This window comes from Asterias amurensis, chromosome 9 (genome assembly GCF_032118995.1).
Source record: "Asterias amurensis chromosome 9, ASM3211899v1".
Classification (NCBI taxonomy): Eukaryota; Metazoa; Echinodermata; class Asteroidea; order Forcipulatida; family Asteriidae; genus Asterias; species Asterias amurensis.
This window is the reverse complement of record NC_092656.1, coordinates 2,255,512-2,276,230: the sequence shown is the minus strand read 5'-3', so window position 1 is coordinate 2,276,230 and position 20,719 is coordinate 2,255,512. Positions and strand designations below refer to the sequence as shown.

Genomic DNA, 20,719 nt, shown 5'->3' with positions numbered 1-20,719 from the left:
GTAACGCCACTTAGAGACCAGGCAGAAACAATAATACACACGCAGTCCTTGTCAGTTCTCTGTCTTCGAAATTGTACAAGGCATTGGACACATTAGGTATTTGTCAAAGACCATATTCTCACTTGCCTAAAATAACAAACCTGTGAGAATTGGGGCTTAATTTGTCATCTAATTTGCAAGAGAATAGTGAAAGAAAAACACCCTTGTTGCATTACTTTGTATGCTTTCAGATGCATAATAAAAGGCTTCAGCGGAAGTCTTTTATTAATTGGGTGAGAAATTACATCTTTTTCAAAAACTACGTTACTTCAGAGGGAGCCTTTTCTCACAATGTTTTATACTTCCAACAGCTCTCTATTGCTCGTTACCGAGTAAGTTCTTATGCTAACAATTATTTTGAGTAATTACCAATAGCGCCAGCGCCTTTAATAACATACGTATGTGCGTGCCTATCGGGCTCGTGTAATATCTGCAACAAATCTTAGAGCCATTCAGCATAATAATAAACACTTTTATTATAGTGTACCTTTAAACTAATAAAAAAATATTGACTCTGCCCAGTGCTTTTTACATCACCTGCGTGAGTGTTTCGGTTGAATACACTGCGTTTAATAAATATTGCGTACACATTCAAGACATCGACATGGACAAATTTAATTTAAAGACAATTCTTCCGCTCTCAAATGTTATTTTCAAACACGACTGAATGTAATTTTTCGTAATACAATTGCGTTGAGCTTCGACATAACAAAGCAAACACTATGCATAATAGGAAATGTGTAAATGCAATATTTATAACAGCATAGACCATTGATCCAATGCCTGTGGATATTCTGTGGCAAGCACATGTTACTTAGCACTGACATTGGGTGTTGGAAAGGGTATATGGGTATTATTATATCTCAATGTGTAAAGTTCATAGGTTAGAGGTTTATAAGCCTTACACATTTTTATATGGGAGGCGTGGGGCTTACTGTGTGCTGACCTTTTCATGTACCCCTACTAATAATTGAAGTGAATGTATTTAATGGTAACTTACCTTGCCCAAAGATAGAGAGAAAGACCGGCAACAGCACAACCAGTGCAGCACAAAATGATATAGCATCCATGTTAATATCCAATACAGCGTCAGTCACCTCTTCTTAGCGAAGTACTGGCATTCAATCATATGATGATATGATACCTTCTCACACATCTGACCTCAGCGCACAAAGCAGACCCAAGAATCTGCGACAGGAAGAGAGAGAGAGGATGAAACGGGAAGAGACCTTTCGTGAGATACCCGTCAAGAATGTGAATAATGACAGAATATTAACGTGCGGCGGGAGCACGGGGTTAGTGAATAAGTGACTTGCTTTCTGCTCCCCCGTGCACTGACGTGATGTAAATCGGTTTGCTTTCAGAGGTAGACACAGGGAAGGCAGCGCGGGGAGCCAGGGATAGAAAGGAGAAAAGTGCAGGAAGTCCGTAATGCGGGACCAGCGCCCGTTATACGATAATCGATTCGGATATCGATTGGCATGCTGAGGAAAACATCTTTTCTTTAACCGTCAAAGAGCGAATGAATATGGGTTATCAAGTGGGACGGCAATGTATCCTCAACTCGGCTTGTGTCACAGTTAGGCATAAAAACATTTGGCTTTTACCCAACTCCACGTCAAACAATTCAGACTAAAAGTTGAGACTATGTTAACTTTTAATGATAATTGTAAACATAATATGCATACAATTAACATACACAATAGTTCATGGAAAAACCTCAACAGCAAAGGCAACAACACCATTTTAAAGGGCATTATTTTAACTGCCTTATTTCCCAATGACACTTTTATAAACGAATATAAAAAGGTGCAGTTATTATACTTGGTAAATATTTTCTACATGGATTTACGTCAAAGGTAAACAGCTATTGGGTATGTTGAACATAAATTGTATGTACTCAACTCGACACATAACATTACAGTTGTGATAGAAATTACATCAAGTGAAAGACTGTGTAATGTCCTAATGTTTAATACAAATGAATGCACTTCTTCAACCGAATTCATAGGCCTATACATAGAGAAAGATGTCCTTGTCCCATCCATGAAACAAAGTATCACACACACACAGGGCTACAGCGACGCCATACCCATAGACCGTTTACACATTTCACGAAAAAAGAAAAAAACATGCAAAGCGTCCCCGGAGTTGGTTGTGATCAATCAATACCAGCTGGGTATAGTACATCGCTCGAACCAATGCACACACGATTTAGGCAGTCAGCTTTAAATCCTAATACATACACTAATACCACAGGAGTTGCAGATGTTCTCATAGGAGCCTCTGGGCACGAGGTTAAACCAGAAATAATAAAGGTCATTAAATAGGGTTTCCGATTCGCTCTCTAAAATTGACATGTAATTTTTGTCTTCTCCTTGAGGATGATTTTTTGTTTTAGCAGGGGGAAAAAAAAAAACCTGCGCTGAGCAATTTGGGAATGTAGTTAATGCACGTGTCCTTCATTGGTGTTACCATTGGTGTAGTCGGCACGCAACCAATACAATAATCAATTGGCAATGGTTGATTATAACGTTGATTTGCCAGACGAGGTTTTCATTAAGCATCATTTTTGCTGTAATGGTCAAGATCACCTCCGAATCAACATTTTGATATATTACTGGTCACTTCTGTTATACTCGGTTAAGAATGACTGTCGTGAATAATTACCACATATTTTGAAATTGTGGACCTTCCAAACTTGATGAGGGATACAGACTCATGGCGTGACGTTACAAATGGGGTCTCGGTTGCGACCACTAATGATGATGGTGAATAATAACCACTTAGGAAGCTTAGGGGTCAAACTGTCTAAAACTTACCTCGTTTAATGGATGCATGACGCATCGGCAACCAACGCAATATATATTCTAAAACCTAACTATTTTATTACAATTTGTAAAGTTGACATAATTGCACAAATCTGCTTAAATAATTAGTATAGTTCAATTTGACATGCCCACTCCTCACCAATCATTACCAAAATGAAAGCCAGATTGGTGGGAATAATTATCAAGAAAAGCCATTCATTATACTAACTTGTAAAAGGACATAACGAAATGGCTTGGAATTCATGCTGTCTTTTACGTTGTATGACATAGAAATTATTAGGGTTATTTTGTCGTTTACTCACACGGACTGGACACATTTGGTAATTGTCAAAGACCAGTGTTCTCACTTGGTGTATCTTAACATATGCATAAAATAAAATAAAAAGTATATGGAAATTTGGACTCAATTGGTCATCGAAGTTGCAAGAGAATAACGAAAGGAAAATCACTCTCGTTGCACAAAATGTGTGTGCTTTCAGACAGTAAGAGGCGTCAGCCGAAGTATTTTATTATTTGAGTGAGGAATTATCGCTCAGAGGGAGCCAGTTCTCACAACGTTTTATACTATCACATCTCTCCATTGCTAATTAAAAAATAAGATTTTATGCTAACAATTATTTTGAGTAATTACCAATAGTGTCCAGTGACTTTAATAATCAACAGCCCACAGCTAAAATAAATTGTTGACAGAACGCCTTACTTGATTCATGTTGCCATCAAGACCACATAAATATTAAAATATAAATTGTGTTTTCATACATAGTCAGACTAGCCGATAATTTCATTGAATCATGTCAAATGCACACGTTAAAATGTTATGATAACGATTTGCTACAGGCAAGCTCACACGTGTCCGGGGTCATATAAACAATGTAAATCCACACTGAATAATTTCAAACCAATAACATGACAAAAGGCAACCGTTATTTATAATATATACACATTCAAAACTGCAACCAATTATCAAAATAAATGCCTTCTAGTTGTTGAGTTTGTTTGTAAATCATAAACTATAGAAATAGGTACTTACAAGTTCATGCTGGAAGCTCAGATATATATCAATGAAACCGTGTATAACAATTCGTCGCACCTTTGCAAATTACCGTTAACCCTTTATGTTTGCAGTTACGTACCACAAGCTGTTAATATAACATGGACACTGCCAGATGCTAGTTCAACACACACAAAGGAATCCAATTCGTATCTAATTAGACTGAGCTGGGCGTACAGTGGCTATTGTGCAAGAGGTGCCATTGTGATTTAAATGTTGGATTTACTCCGTCATAACGGTGACAGTTTGGCTAAGCGCGTGATTCAAAGACACCGTGGTCATAGTGATACATAACTGTACTAGGTAAATAAACAATGTTATACGTCCTTGGTGCTTCTAGTCATGATTCGTAGTGGCGAGTTGTTCTTGGGGTGATAGCGGTATGCAGCGATTATGTGTTTCGTGACTACACAACTGGAGCGTCTTGAATCCAAGACTAGCGTACCACCTGAATGTGTACACTCTCCTTTGGAATGTTCAGGCACCATAGGTATTTCCAAAAAGAAAGAGGTTTTACTAGCTTTTGAAAACCAAGTGCTCTACATTTAAATTTTGTTTAATGTCATTAAAACACAATGGTCACACGTCCTTAAAAATAAAAAGCAAGGTACGTAAAATGAATGTCCGTCAGCCACTCATTGACATAGTCTTAAATTTGATTTTATAAAAAGACACAAATAACACACATTGCTATTATTAATGGCTTAATATTAAACAGCCGATCTGCCAATTTTGTTTGGCGCTTGACATGTTATATTTACTGTAACATTTGACTTGGAAGATAAAAAACTTAAAACAAAGACACAAATAACGAGCAAAATTAACATGGACAAAAACAAAACACTGCACCCCCAATAAAAAACAAAACAAAAAAAAACACGGTTTAAATTTACTGAACAATCGTTGCAACTGTGTATGGATATGTTACAGCCTCGTATCAAAAGAAGACATACATTTTGTTTAATATGTATTATTTTTAAGTAATGAATTTTTTTACAGGCCCTTTTTGCCCCATGAGTCTTGGCAAGAATGACCAACATAATCTTCACTGAGTTTGAACAAGGAGACCATAAAAGCAATATCACTATCGGGGTTGTGTATGTTCTTGTCAGCGCCAGGCTCATTATTCCGACAGCTGAGGGTGCTACACTCAAGATATTAATGCTCGGAGCAAATTAGTTTTAGCCGATGCGGTTTTCTGACATCGGGCTTGTAATTAATCAGGGCTGGGTCTTGCTGCTTATTTTATGAAAGCTCTGTCTTCAAGTTGACACTCGACTGTGGACGTAGTCCTTTAAAGACACTGGCCACCTTTTGTAAATGTCAAAGACCAGTATTCTCACTTGGTGTATCCCAAAATGTGCACAACATAACAAATATCTGAAAATGTGGACTTAATTTGGTCATCGAAGTAGTAAGAAAATAATGACAGAAAAACACATTGTTTGCACAACTTGTTCTTCACAAAAATGCCGTAAAAAAGGCTTCAGGCCTTCAGTGAGAAATTAACTCTTTCTCAAAAACTACGTTACTTTAGAGGGAGCCGTTTCTTACAATGTTTTACTGTCAAGAACTCTCTTACGTTATATTAGAAAGTAAGTTTTTATGCAAACAATTTTGGGGGTGATACCGACAGTGTCATGCCTTAAACAACACACTTACAGCTTCACAAATTGCAAACTTTATATGCCTAGCTTTATGTTATTCAATACAGATGATTTTAAAACAGAACAATAAAAAACAAATAAAGTGAAATTCCAGCAAATTTCACAGTGATTGTAAAATGTTACGGTTTCAAATTTTTTGTTTCATTTATAAGTTACTCGAATTCGGATTTTCACAAAATACGACTTGACAATTTACTACAATTTAACTACTATTCTCTATGGTAAGAGTATTTCAACTTTACATTGACTGTTTTGACCGAAAAGTTTACAAAGTTTCTTGGCCGATCCCCTCCAAGGTAAGGTATCCATTTTGGTGGGTCTCAAGAAAGGATTTTCAGCCCTAATCCTTAAGGGATATGCCCCCAAGGAGCCCATGTGTCTTGAAGGTGAACAATGCTGATATAAATCCGTCCAGGTATGTGAGAGGGGGGTTTGGAACTCTCCTTTGTTACATGATGGTCAGCATCAACAACCCCTAACAATACATCGACCCCACGTGGACTGAAGGATCCAAAGCTTTCTCCCATCAGCAATCAGAGAAGTAAATAACTCGACAAACCATGATATTCTTAAGACAGTTTCGTTTTTTTTGTTAGAATGTGCACAATGGGTTTAGAGAATGGAGTCCTTAAAGCTAAACATCTAACGAAGTGGCAATTTGTAGTGTGTATCCGCTAGTTAGACCAATACAAGAGCTGGTGTTATTTATGGGGGAATGGGTGCCACTCAATGTCCAATATCTCAATCTGTGGGATCGTTACAACCTCTTTCCCACCGTCAGTAGTAGTTCTGCATACCAGAGTGCCACCAGTGTCTGGTAGGTCCGACCTAGTTCATCTTAGACAATGTTTGAGCGTAAAACAAGACTGTCTGCTTCTTCTCACCCATACACTCCTGTTTTGCTGAGATGTAGAACAAGGAGCCATTCCAACAGCTTTGTTCCACCTACTCTTCACTTTGGAACTCCCTGCCTGGTGCATGTTTCCCTCCATCCTCCATCTAGTGTTTTCTTCTTAATATTTAACCATTGTTATTCTTTTAACCCCTTACCTAGAGTGGCTTTTAGCCTTGCTGGGGCGAACTTGCAAAGAAAAAATAACATTTGTTCCCAGTTTAGAGTACAAACTTTCTGAGCCTATAAAGATAACATAATAATTTAATGGCAATACATGATTTTATATCTGAAGGTGACATCGGACTGAAAACAAATCATGAATATTCATTTCTGTATGGGTGCTCTTCCACATAGTGCCGGCAGGGTTTTAAACATTAAAACATGCACACTTGTCAAGCAATGTCTAAAGACACTGCTCTGGAATTGCAAAGGTCGTGGGTTCGAATCCCACCAGAGTAATTCGTCCTGATTTTTTTCACAGAGCTCGGGAAAGTACTGAGTATACAGTGCTACCACACATCGGTGCACATGGACAAAACCAGAATGAATATTCTTTATCCTCGATGCAAATTTTTTATTTAATGAATGTCTAAACTGCACTGCTTCCCCAGTTTCAGTTCTCCACGCATATTTTTTTTAAAATTTTTTAATTTCTTTTTAAACAGTTTTGTGAAACACAGGGACGAGATGCATTAATTAAGGTTCAATGTTTACCGAGCTCATGATTTATTACGAAACACACACACACAGAGCTTGTCATTAACTAACGGGGAGACGCTAATTGGCCAAGAGTTGCTATGTTTTCAAGCCGGTGAAATGTTTGTTTAGTATCAGTTTCTCTTCTGAATGCGTAATGGCCGTCTAGTGAGTCATTTAATCGCATTGATTTTTTACACGGACCACCAACTGGTTTGTCTCGGGAGACGCAGCCGGGGTTCGATCTCGTCATTATCAGGAGCTCATCAAGCCAAGCAAGTTAAGGGGCAGAACTTGTATTGATGGAGCTAATAACAATCATCATCCAACTATACCACTCTGGAGTATTTTTTGTTGTTACTAATTGAAATACAATTCTATTGGTTATTTCTTTGGAGTTGGATGAATAAACGATTTATGTTATACTGTTATTGTTATTGTAATTCGTGCCATCTCTTACATCTGCACCTTATTGTTGTTTTAAAAGAAAACAACAGACTACCATAATTGATAAAACTACGATTAATCACCGGTAGTTTTTAAAATGTTGTTGAATTATTTTAATTGTTTTTTTGGGGGCCCCTTGATATTAATTGATACAGGGTAACTCAAATTATCCAAATACAAAGTAATGAAACTAGTAAAAGCAAAAAAAAAAAAACAACAACAACAAAAAACCCAAGAAGATTCATACATATAGCATTAACACACATTGACAAGAACTATACATCAACACAAAAGTGGCAGTATCAACAATGTCAGACTTTTTAGTTTACTTACCAGAAACCTATAAATTCACGGATGCTCAGAATCGGAAAATTTACAAGTAAGTCTGCTGCCACCTAGCATTCCAAAGTATCAAATTAGCTGGAACGTGTACTAGTTAACCCATAGAGCTAGGACCACGGTTAACCATTCGAACAGATTTGTAAACCATTCCAATGGATCACTAAACCGTTCAAACAGATTAGTTAACGTTCGAACAGATTAGTAATAATTGAAACAGATTAATGATTGTTCAAACAGATTAATGATTGTTCGAACAGATTTAGAATACTACAGCACCTATATTTATTTCTGGGGTGTTTGTTTGTTTGTTTGTTTGTGTTTCACCTACCAGGGCTTCGTATAACAGATATTGACCCCAAGTTCGGCCTCGGGAAATAGGCCCCTCTTCTGGTCACTAACGTAGTACTAGTAATAATGAGAAGTCATCCAAACTCCGAACATAATATTTGTTCTATAGGCAGAAGTATAAATCTATAAAGTTGAATCATCCCGGTGTTTAAAAGAGACAGCAGAGGTCACGCCCGGAGTGAATTTCGATTCCCAACTCATACACTAAGTGGACTCAGGTGAACAATGCACGTACACACGCTAGTAACTTAATCGAATGAGCCATCGTTACATTACGAGAAAAATCAACTTGGCAGTCATGACAATGTCAATAAGTGGGAGTCATCATTGATTTGAAACTTAAAAAAAAAAAAAAAAGTATATAATAAAATGCAATACTCGTCTGTGATGCATAATTTGGATTGCTGTGTAATTGCAGTGTCGGGTTATTTGTCATCACCTCGGGGCACAGGAGAGGAGCTAAGCGTAGTGTGCACTTAGTTTTTGCAAATGGTGTAATGTAAGCTTGTCAGAATAAAAAATATGAATATTAGATTAGGGTCGACGCCTAATCAAGGGTCGGTTTGTGTATGGTCTATGCACTGTTGCGCATTAAGGGAAGTAAAGCATACGAAGAATAAATATGCGAATTTTATTTTCTTAAAGGTGTTGTTTTCCAGGATAGTCGTTTCGGATTTTAAAGGGAAACGTTGCCTTTCTGATTGGGCGCTTTGGGCATTAAAAACGCTTGTCATAAAATTAATGTATTTTTTTTATCCGGGGATAAAATCTTATTCTCTTTAATCAAACATACATTATCACAGAAAAAAATATATAGAAATAAATATGGTTGAAAAGATGTTTTAAAAGTTGAAGCTAGTGATTCACATAACTGTCCCTCGAAATTGTGTGATTTTTCCATTTACTATAATCACAGTCAGCCACCATTATGAAGAAGTACATGGTTTACTCAACTGCTTTGTATAGCCCAAAAGCGCCCAAACGCGAAGGCAATATGCCATTTAAATCAACATAAAGAGTGTATCAACTGTTGACATTTATAAATCGTTTCTAAATCAAATCTGATCTCTTTCAAACCAACAATAATAATAAGTATTTCTGGAGACTAAATACAACAATTCTTCTACATAACTCTATTACAACTCGCTGCATAGGAGCCAGCAAGGTACCTGATGATGATAACAGAGGCTCTAAAGCTATAATACAATGTGAATGCTGTATGAGAAAATCCACGAGTTTACAAATCTGGTAACAGCATCCATTAAACCACTGTACTGTACTGAAACATTCAGATAACTCGATAAACCCTCTCGCCATTCAGCATAATCTCTGTATCTATGGTTCAAATTGAACAGTATATATGCATTAGTCTTGGCTCTCTTATGCCTATTTATCTTACACTTGAAGACACCCATCGGATACCCTTTTCATTATCCATGGTTCGTGTCCTTCAAGATGAATATTAAGAAAGAAAAAACTCTCATCCATCCGTGCAGAACCGTCTTATGGGTACATGTATTACTCAAGTAAATACTGTAAAAAATGTGGAGGTATATCCAATCCGCTTGTACAACATACATTATGCGGTGGATTAATTCCTACCAAAGATATCCACTGAGATCCTATAAAAGGTTTAAATTGGTTTCATCACCAGTCACTGAGTGGATTTACTGACCTCCTCTTGACCTACAGCATGCACGCCATTAATTATGTGATTCAATTAAAAGGAACACTACTTACTTAAATACGAGTGCATACTAAAAAGCTTGTGGGCAACACGAATAATATTAAAAATATGGGGACAAATCTCAATTGACCATCGTGGTTATTTGACCCAATTAAAAACGTCATCGACCCAAACCGCAAACTACACTCGGTTTTATTATTAGTAATATCATAACAATAACAATGCATAATATTATAATTTGCCATCTTTTTAGTGTACAAGACCCTATTTCGAGCCCGACACACACAAAACAAAAACATAAGCAACAACAAAGAAATATAGAATACATAGACATATATTGAATACTCAAGACATGACAAGCGAAGTATATTTGGAGTTAAATAAATGAGTTTTCAGCAAGTTTTTAAACAGTTGAAGAGAACTACAGCATGTCGGGTTTCTCCACAATTATTTTAGGATTTATAATGCCCAAGATATCTCTACACGGTGTGTCCCCCCCCCCGGATGATTGATGTAGACAAACCGTTGTGTTATTAAAACAGCCCTTGATCATAGATGTCAAATCTTGCACAACTCACAATCTGAAATTTATATTAAGGGCACAGCGTTGTTTCACTGTGGAAGGTGAGGGTTCAACGAGCGACCCAACGGGTCATAAAGTTATGCGTTTTCAATCTCCTAAAACGTGGTAAGAACATCACCGTATAGTCTAAAAGCGTATACCGATTATAAAATTCATACTTAAGAACAATTTCTTTCGTGAAATACTTCTCCTTTGATTTGAAGTAATATTATTAATTTTTGAAAACTGTATCTGATACCTCTGCTCAATTACGGACAATGGGTTTAATGCTGAACACTGTGCATGATTTTTCACCAGTTTCTCCTGACTCACGCAGCGGCTTTTAGCCCAAATTTTCACGTGTATGATTACCTCATGTATACGGTTGATCACACAGCCGCAACCGCAGCAGCAGCAGCAGCAGCAGTAAACAGCAGCAGCAACATAGCAACTTGGAAGAAATATTTTCAAACGTGGCTTCCTATTTACTACCTTTACAAAAAAAGGAAATGGTGCCAGTACATCCCGGCACGTTGTCTTCACAGCTGAAACTGTGCCAAGTACGGGACGCGCATACGGGACACGTAATCTCATTAAGGAGCCAGGAATTAATTAATTCCCATAAATGAAACAGCCACTACAATAAATGCCCGGAACAATCTTCAAAACAAAGGAGGAAGTGCATTGAACATTTTGTTATCTTATTTCACGAATGACTCAATTTCGAAGAGCGAATTAGTGAAGAGAAATAAGTAAGATTTCCAAATATCCTCAAAAGAAATTTGTATAACTAAAACTACACCTGCCATTATGTGAATTAAGTTTTGTTTTATTTGCAATAATCTACTGTGTTCTTTCACAATTATGAAACGAACTTTAAAGGCAGTGGACACTATTGGTAATTACTCAAAATATTTATTAGCATAAAACCTTACTTGGTAATGGAGAGCTGTTGATAGTGTAAAACATTGTGAGCGAAACGGCTCCCTCTGAATTGACGTATAGTTTTCGAGAAGGAAGTAATTTTCCACGAATTTGATTTTGAGACCTCAAGTTTAGAATTTGAGGTCTCGCAATCAGTTTTTTTATGCATATGTTGAGATACACCAAGTGAGAAGACTTGTCTTTGACAATTACCAATAATGTCCAGCGTCTTTAAACATAACTATGCCACAATTTGTCCCGTCCTTCTGCAATTACGGTTCGACTATACATATACATTTTAGTTTTATGAAGCGAATTATACGCTGTTTAACACGAAGCCTATAGTACCTCTTATTTAATTTTGTCAGCTTCAACATTACGAAAACATTTCTCATTATTTAAAGTTGATTCTCAAAAGCCTCATCATATTTGTCAGCTTCGTATATTTACGAAAACGTTTCTCATATTCAAAGTTGCTTCTTTAATAAAAGCCTCTTATTTAATTTGGTAAGCTTCAACGTGACATTTCTCATAATTATTCAAAGTTGCTTCTTTAAGAAAGAGAGAACAGTACTAAGTTGCGTGCAAGGAGGAACTTCCTCACAGTGGGAATCACAAAGCGGCTGTGACTGTATCCACTGACTCCAAAAAACAAAAAGCACGTAGACAGATTTTCTTTCTGTGACTTGTCTTGTTTCACTTTGATAGAACATGCACAGGTAACATTTGGAGTCGGGATCTGTGACACCGACAGGCAGATGGGTAATTTACTCACTGAGGAGTTACAGATGATGTCGTGCTGAGTGAATGGCAAACGGATCACTTGTCGTCTATCGCCACGCAGGATACGAGTTTCAGCGTTTGCTCAGGGTTTTATAGGAGCGTCTGTTCATCGCACCAACTGCAGAAATGTTACATGATCGCTCTGATTGGGTTGTCAGTTCTTGGATTTTGTTATGTCTTTATGTTATAGATTTTGTGATATAAGTTTGAATTACTGCACTGTTTCTTGAGTGGCAAAAACAAGTAGAAAGATAATGACGTTTGGCTCCAGACCAATCAACGGTTATCTAGGCCAAGGCAGTTGGTTAGTGCTTTATTTTGACCACAGACGGTAATGGAGTAGCTTTGACATGTTGAATTACTTTTCTTTATGGGGAGAAAACCGGAACAATAAATTGAAGAAACGACTGTAAAATTGCTTTCATCTGAGCTGAACAAGAAATTGATTTATTTTGTTGATGTTTTTCAAATTGCTTTTAAAGGAAAGTGGACATGAGTTGTGGTTGTTCGTGGAATTTGTCTAAAATGTAATATAGATTTGATAGAAACAATGACAAGAAGAAAAGAAAAAAAAGAAGATTCAAAATTATAACAATTATTTCCGAAGGCTATATTATTCATTCCGGAAATATACCCCTGACCTGATTTGTGTTAATCGACTGGGTCTGACTGTTTTCGACACACTTCCATCAATAAAAATATGCCCGCAAACTTTCAATTGGCAAATTTAATTAAGTGAATTTAGGGGGAATCAACTCAAAGTGAAACATGCCGGTAACAATTTAAGTGAATCAAATTTGGCCAATAATTAAGTTATATAACTATGCTGCTTACATAAAATTATTCCTATTGGATGTACATAGGGAGAGAGAAATCTTCTAGTATAAAAAAATGGAGACTTTATTAAATTGCACTTCTAAAAATATTGCAACACTGGGTATGCATTTATCCTATTAGAGTCTTGTGATCGGGTTGTATGACTGTGCATTTAGGCGCTTAATAACTTTAGCATAATTAGCCAAGACGGTCAGTTAGCATTTAGGATGGATCTTTGCGTTCTGAGTCACATTAAGAATAAATTAATTGTGTTTGTAATACTACAACAAAATAAGATGTTTAAATAACGAGCATGATATTTGTCCCTTGGACTGTTCGGAAAAAAGTAGGAAGATTTAATTGCGTACACAGGTTGACCTTCTAGTACATTTATACACAATGGGTTTAATAGACTTTTCAGGTTACTTCACCAGTGGACAACATAATGGGAGATAAGACTCAAGTATAAAGAATAACATGACAAAACTGAATTATATATATACAAATGAATATATTTAAATATAACAGCTTATTCTTTTAACAAAAACCTGATCGCAATGCATTGTTTTGTTTCATCAGACACTTGTAGTAGGCCTTCATGAAACATCGTTTTAACAAAATGTCCAGAAATGTGGCCGCAACACCTTGTTTCAATTTTCCAATTCTAAGTAATCCTAAAATGTTACTTGCATACAGTACTCCGAATCCGTGACAACTCAGTTCTGTGCAATTTCCCTCAGATTGGCTGTATCCAAATCATAAGACTTAATTGTATTCGTCTCAAAAGCCATTAAGGGCAATATATACATGTCGACATCACTACATGGCTCAACCCAACCATGAACATGAAATGAATTCGGCAGCTTGTATGAAGTGTCTTCGCGTGCTTCCAGGTTTGATGTTAATCATCATTACGAATAATTATGTTTATGTATTCCTGCATGGTAGAGGCAGGGGGGGGGTCCTTAAAGAGCTTTTACAGTAACATCTAAGACTAATGAAAGGTGTCAGAATCACGTTCACTTTAATATTTCTAAATACATCGATTTATATACAAAATGAGTAGTCAGACGTATTGCTGTTATATCTACAGGCAACCGCAGGTTGTCTAAAGAGGGGGCAGGACAGGCCTACCCGGCATAGAACAACTTTGTCATATTTTAAATTGTCGATGGGAAAGCTGAAACGCACAGGAACAAGGAAGTCGGCTGAAAAGCAGCAATCGGAAACCATAAGATATTAAGATCCGAAGTGTGAGACATTTACGTGTCTAAGTTTGAAAAATTTTCACGTGACGTTGATCCGAAAAAGAAAAAAGAAAAAAAAAAATCCACAACCTCCAAAAACAAAGAGACAAATTAACCAAAGAAAGAAAAGCACCCACAACAAATACCCCAAAGACAGTTCTAAATACTTTCTTTCATTTGGTATCACTGAAAAATACCAACCGAGACGTGTACATTTCAATGAGACGAACGTATTTGTCTAGTCAGTCTGCTGCCACCTATTGTCCAAAATGAATCTTTCATTAGTGACATCTTTGCCAGATTTCCTGTGCGTAATATAGCCCCAATACAGAAATTCAATGAGGATGTTTTTACACAATGACAACAATGGTATCCGATCGTTTCCTCTTTGTTCGATATGCCCCACATGCGAGCTGGCTCTAGGTAAACTACAAATTAAACAACAACCATGAAGCACTCAACAATCAGGGCATATTTTCATAAAGTAGTTTGAGCAGAAGTAGTCCATGTTTTTGATGAAAACACTGTCCACCCTTACAAATAATGTTAATTGATAACCTGAAGCTTACTCTCTTTTAAATATTGTATTTCTAGTGAGCACATGTTCTGTGCATAACAGATTTATGAATTGGGCCTTCGGGTCGGTGTGAAACACACAGCGATATCATCTCACCGTCGAGCTTTGGTTTGGTCTTCAATGGAAAGCAATCTCAGTCAGGAACGCACTGGAGCTTATTTTTTGTTCAGGTCATTTCACAAAAATACTGAAAAATGTGAATGTGTCTACGGTCATGTGGGACTTACAATTTCTGAATTTATGTTATTGTTTTCTTTGCTTCCTATGAGCGAAGTTCTAGCCGTGGTTTCCTTAATAATTATTATGATGCTGTCGTAATTTATCTATAAACGCTAATAGAGGGCCATCTTTTTGTTACGACAATTATTCTTTATGATATAATATTCATCTTTCCTAATTTCTAGAATTGTTTGACGTTAAGAATATATTTATTGTTTAATCAAATGTATTTGTTTCTGTTTGATACAACATAAACACAAAACAAGGTATTCAAATATACTCCCCACATGAACACTGCTGAAAATTATTACATAAACGTCTACCCCCCATCTCAGCGTGAGCCTCTTTTCGGTCACGAAGATGTCTTTAAACAAAAACCATTTACACTTATCAACTTGACACCGAGGAAAAGGTCTAGGATCATTTCAGACACGGTGAAATAAAAGACGACGTTGTAGAAACGAAATCTGATTGGTAAGGAAGATGAGTGTACCTCTCATGATCTCATCAGACTCCTTGTGACAGACAGTAGCAGATGGAGTAACCAAATAACCAAGGACAGTAAGACAATAGACTTCTCTCTCTCTGTGGAAAGGTTGAACATCAGAAACGAAAGCCACACGAAGAAACATCACAACCGAAGGAAATGTTAATATATGAAATTACTGATGACCATAATTTTCCTCATTCACATTTTTGTCAATTGAAAGTACAATAATTGGTATGGTGCCTAATCACCTTAGAAGTGAAACACCCAAACATGGGACGAGAGAATCATGTGCGGGAACAAGTCTGATCTGGACATTTCTTTCAAGATTAAAATAAGAGAAAGATGTGAGCGAGAATGGGAGAGAAGGGGGAAGGGCGGGGGGGGGGGGGTGTGCTGCATCTGTCAGGTGATGGCCGAGTGTTCTTCCGCCTTATACGGCTTTTTAGGTTCTAACGTCATTAGTGTAAAACAACTATGAAGTTTAAAGGTGATGGTTTACCCGTTATGAGCACGGTGTGCTCGAGTCATAAACCGACTTGACACAACATGATATATAATTACGACACTGGGGATAACTGTAAATTGAGTAGAGCTTTATAGTAATGTGCTTGATTTCCACCGTGATCCTACATTTGCTAAACCTGCCACTCACTGTCCTGTAGCAGGTCTGCCATTGCGACGATAGGAGCATCAATGTATTTGTATTGAAATGTTCAGAGTATATTTCGTAACGAATATGTCTTGACGAGACGTTCCAACAGTTCAATTAAAGACCAGCAGACACCAGAAGACTGATATACATACACATCCCGGGAACATGACCTTCGCCCAACCTCCCCATCACATGTGTGTTTGTTTATTCTCGCCATAATTAGGCAAGTCCTTCACGAGGCTGTATAAATAATTATCATTCTGTACAGCGACTATGGTGTCTTGAGTTTGTTATGAAGGGTTTACACTGTGTACAATAAGGAAAAAAATCCTAAATAATATCAGCAGTAAAAATTAATACCAGTGTGTATAACCTCTTCAGTTTGCAATTGGAATTGTATCATTATTTTATTAAATGGAAATCGAGCTCTATTCTATCACAATCAAATTCAATTTGTGATGTTGTTAATTTTATACAACTCCACATCTTATTCTTCTTATTCTGAATACTTTATAACATATTACCATTTACTGTAAAATATAAAATAAACCCCAATAATATACCAACATGAATATTTACATGATATCTGAAACCATTACCCGATACTTCCTGCGCTCTTGTACCATATAGCTCCGTGATACTGATACTCAGAGTATACTTATAGGAATAACTCCTCAGGAATAACTCTTTAGGATATCTGATACCATTACTATTTCTACAGAATACCCATATTAGTATTTCCATATACCCTATAGCTCAGTGAATATGCCTTAATCATACTTGGAGGAATAACTCATTGGGATATCTGATACCATTACTATTTCCTGATACCCAACAACAGTGTTTCCATAATACATTATAGCTCAGTGAATATTCCTTAATCATACTTAGAGGAATAACTACTTAGGAAATGTGATACCATTACTATTTATACCTGATACCCATCATATTTCGTGATATAAATTATAGCTCTGTGTTAGAGAAATACCTCCAAAAGATATCTGATACCATTACTATTTCTACACGATACCACCATAGTGTTTCCTCGTACACGTTATAGTTTAGTGTTATAGAAATAACCTCTCAGGATATCTGATACCATTGCTATTTCCACCTGATACCCATCAAAGTGTTTCCTGATATAAATTATCGCTCTGTGTTAAAGAAATACCTCCTAAGGATATCTGGTACCATTACTATTATACCTGATACCCATCATAGCGTTTCCTACGCTCTTATATGTTACTTTGCAGAGCATTTCAAAAAGCCAACGCCTTACATCTCAATTTTGATGCTATAATCCATGCATAGCTATGTGTAGTCCGTGCCATTGAATAAGCATTCCTCAACCATGATATATAATCTGCAATGAATGCATATTGACGATTCCTATAGGCAATATGAACACTGTTCACAGTTCATATGATACAATGATGCAGTTAGTAGCCGATGAAATACAGTAATACACACATGTATTATAGTTAAGGGCACGCCAAATTCACGTTTAGATCATACAAAGTCATCTCGAAATTATCAATTCCCCATTGTTATGGGTGCATCATCATTCATTTTAAGACTTTAAAAAGCTTATGGAATCATATACGTTATGAATACAATGATTATAATTTTTAATTTGTGAAAAGAACTGTACCATTTGAACATCAATAGATTGGCTATGGCCCTAGTGTCTGCACATAGGCAGCTGCTGATTAATCTACGCTTACCTTTTACTTCAGTGAGCGAATTCAATCAGCCGCGCTTGACATAATATCGTCCCGTGTGGTAAACAAATATTACCCGGTGACGTACAGGAAAGAACCCCCAAAACAATTAGAATTCTAACTCGGTTATCTCCATGTCAACTGGGCAGACTGAGGATGCTTTGGAATGGCGGAGCTCCCCGTTTCGATGTTTTTCAGACGATGAACAAAATAGCACTCCGTTCAGCAGAGAGTGTTGTGATGTACGTTGTGTGTGTGTGCTGTCCCTCCGGACTGCGGATAGGGATGGCTACAGCAGGAGATAGCCGCACAAATGGCATGACAGTCGGTTAGTAGCGTCATTACACACGGCGAGCAAATTTAATTTACTCGCTATCGACTTTCTTCTTCGCTGGTTGCCGGCACTTCGGGGTTGTTATGTGTATTACTTGCCAGAAGGAATGCTATATCGCTACCGTTTATCGACTCCATATTTTTTTCGCTGGTGCTGCTGCCTCTTGGTCGCATGTCACCGAACTCTGCTCTATTATTTTCTTAAATTATTATTTACTTTTAACAACTGTCCTGATGACACCATTCATTACGCAGCCTAGGGTAGAATTATTTTGAATGAATACCGGTGTAAAAACCTACTCCCAAATTTTGTTTTTAATAACTCATTATAATTCTATTTTAAATGCCAAGGATACATTTAAATTTTGAAACCGTTCGATTGTTCTAATCATATATAAATCTAGATATTACAATACAACTATCCTTTGAACATTTCATTTCAAAAGATGGTAGGGTTTTTGAGATATTGCTGAAAATCGGGAGCGGTATTATGTCCCAGCAGGAAGAATGATCCGTAATTGGAATACACAATCTGAGAAAGCTATCTCAAAGAAATGATTCTTATATTCCAATTTCAGGACTTAACAGCTGATATATTTTTTTCATAACCGCATGACTTTGCAGCTTTAAAACTTCTAACCAAGTGAGTTTTTATTGGTATTAATTTAAAGAGTGATCACCACACGTATTACCTTCCCTTAAGCTGCTTTCTATTTATCCATGTCTTTGATCTCACCTAATTGCCACATTCAATAACAAATATTTAAAATCATTCACAAGAAAAAAACATCCCCGCAAAGTATTTGTTGTTTGAAGAGTTAATGAGAATAACACATACAGATAATGTTACTTCGCAAGGATACAATCCAACAGCAGGACGACGATACCATGTGCTCCATATGACGGTCTTTTTGATGATAATATCAGTTTAGTTATCAAGATTTGAAGTGTCTGACATGTGATACGACGAACACACTTTGTTTTGATGTTATAAACCACCACATCCCGCTAACTGATGGGTGCACCCCTTTTCATTGTCAAATAGAGCTTCGGGTAAGTCTGCTATTCTTAAAGGCTGTGCCCAAATTCTTAGCGCTTTTTAACGGTAAGCGAATGTTCGTGCTTACTGAAGCAGACAAATTTGCTAGGGTGTAAGCGTATTTGGACGTCGTTCATTTTCGTGCGGTAAGCACCGTAAGGTTACCATTCCTTTTCGTGTGCTTCGGTTATCAACGCTATGAAATGGAAAGAAAATAACACAGTAAGCACAAAGCGGCCGTTAAGTAGCTGTATGAAAAGGGGCTAGTTGCCCAGACATGTCTTTCACGATTGGCTACATTGAGGATCTAACCACGGCTCTAACCGCATGAGACTTTCTGTCAGAGCACCCACCGGGCCGGTAACTTTACACCCAACAGTTGCTTTAAGCATGCTCCCCCATTCAAGCTAGAGCCATTCCCCCGCACTAGGACAGAGCATGACCAGAGACTCAAGTTTCATCATCAATTGCAAATTTTCCAATTTGCGATTGTCTAGAGTCTAGCCAAGAAGGTATAGCATGGGACTTTATTATAGCTAAAGGGTTGGAAGTCCCCACATATAGGTACAGGTGACCAAATGTGAAGGGATGCCGGACTGTAGTTTTTTAATTAAATGTTCAATTTGTTAACTGTTAATTATTTCCTGTGTCACCAAGTCAAATCAAACTCCCTTTTGATTCAAAGTTATCTAATGAAACAAACTTAGGCCCCCAAAAAAGTAATAAATAACGCAGGTGCTTCAAACAAAGCTGATTCAAGCATGTATGTCTTTCAGAGACATGAGAAGTGTAACAAAAGCCAATGACCAAAACTGGTACGAGGAACAAACTCTTCCACCGGGAAAAACACAGCGTAAACTCTGGTTCCCCATAAAGCAAAGATTCATTTTAGATCTTCCAATTTAAGATTACTCGCCCTCCGAATCATCTTGAAACAGCTGCTGGTCTTGGTGTACAATGCTTATGGTTTTTTAAGCTTCAACATCAAGCAACTAAAGGAAACTCGCCGCGTTTCTCGTGAGGAACGATCAAAACATGAGAAATTTTGAGACTCAAATTTTCACCCCACAATATTATCAGATTATTCTCCATTATTGCTACAGCTCGTCATCGGGTGCCTCAATGAGGCCACTATTATTTAAACTCGGATGATAAAAACATGAAACGACTTCATATTGAGTAGGCATACCTAATTTATTGGGCTAGAATATACAACCTCCTAAAACGAGAAGAATATTCTTTCTATCTGAAACACCCCTTTATAAATCTCGTTATCTTTCAGTAGGAAATGAAATCTCCGGGAGAACTGCTTTGAGCAAATCAAACAATCTTAAATAATTCAATTCACCAGAG

The 20,719-nt window shown here is 37.1% G+C and overlaps 1 protein-coding gene across 3 annotated transcripts in view; it reads right to left on the bottom strand.

Annotated features, from left to right (window-relative positions):
- Positions 1–20,719, bottom strand: part of LOC139941675 (neuronal acetylcholine receptor subunit alpha-3-like) — a 55,299-nt gene that overhangs the window by 29,843 nt on the left and 4,737 nt on the right. Inside the window, exons 1-2 of one of the 3 annotated variants that reach the window (XM_071938273.1) lie at positions 17,998–18,278; positions 1,040–1,227 (exon numbers count right to left, since the gene is read on the bottom strand). In XM_071938273.1, coding sequence (XP_071794374.1) covers positions 1,040–1,109 — 70 coding nt within the window. In that variant the 5' untranslated portion in view covers positions 1,110–1,227; positions 17,998–18,278. Of the gene's footprint in view, positions 1–1,039; positions 1,228–3,900; positions 3,999–17,997; positions 18,279–20,719 lie in introns of those variants that run through there. The other 2 variants (XM_071938272.1, XM_071938274.1) reach the window with 2 other exon arrangements.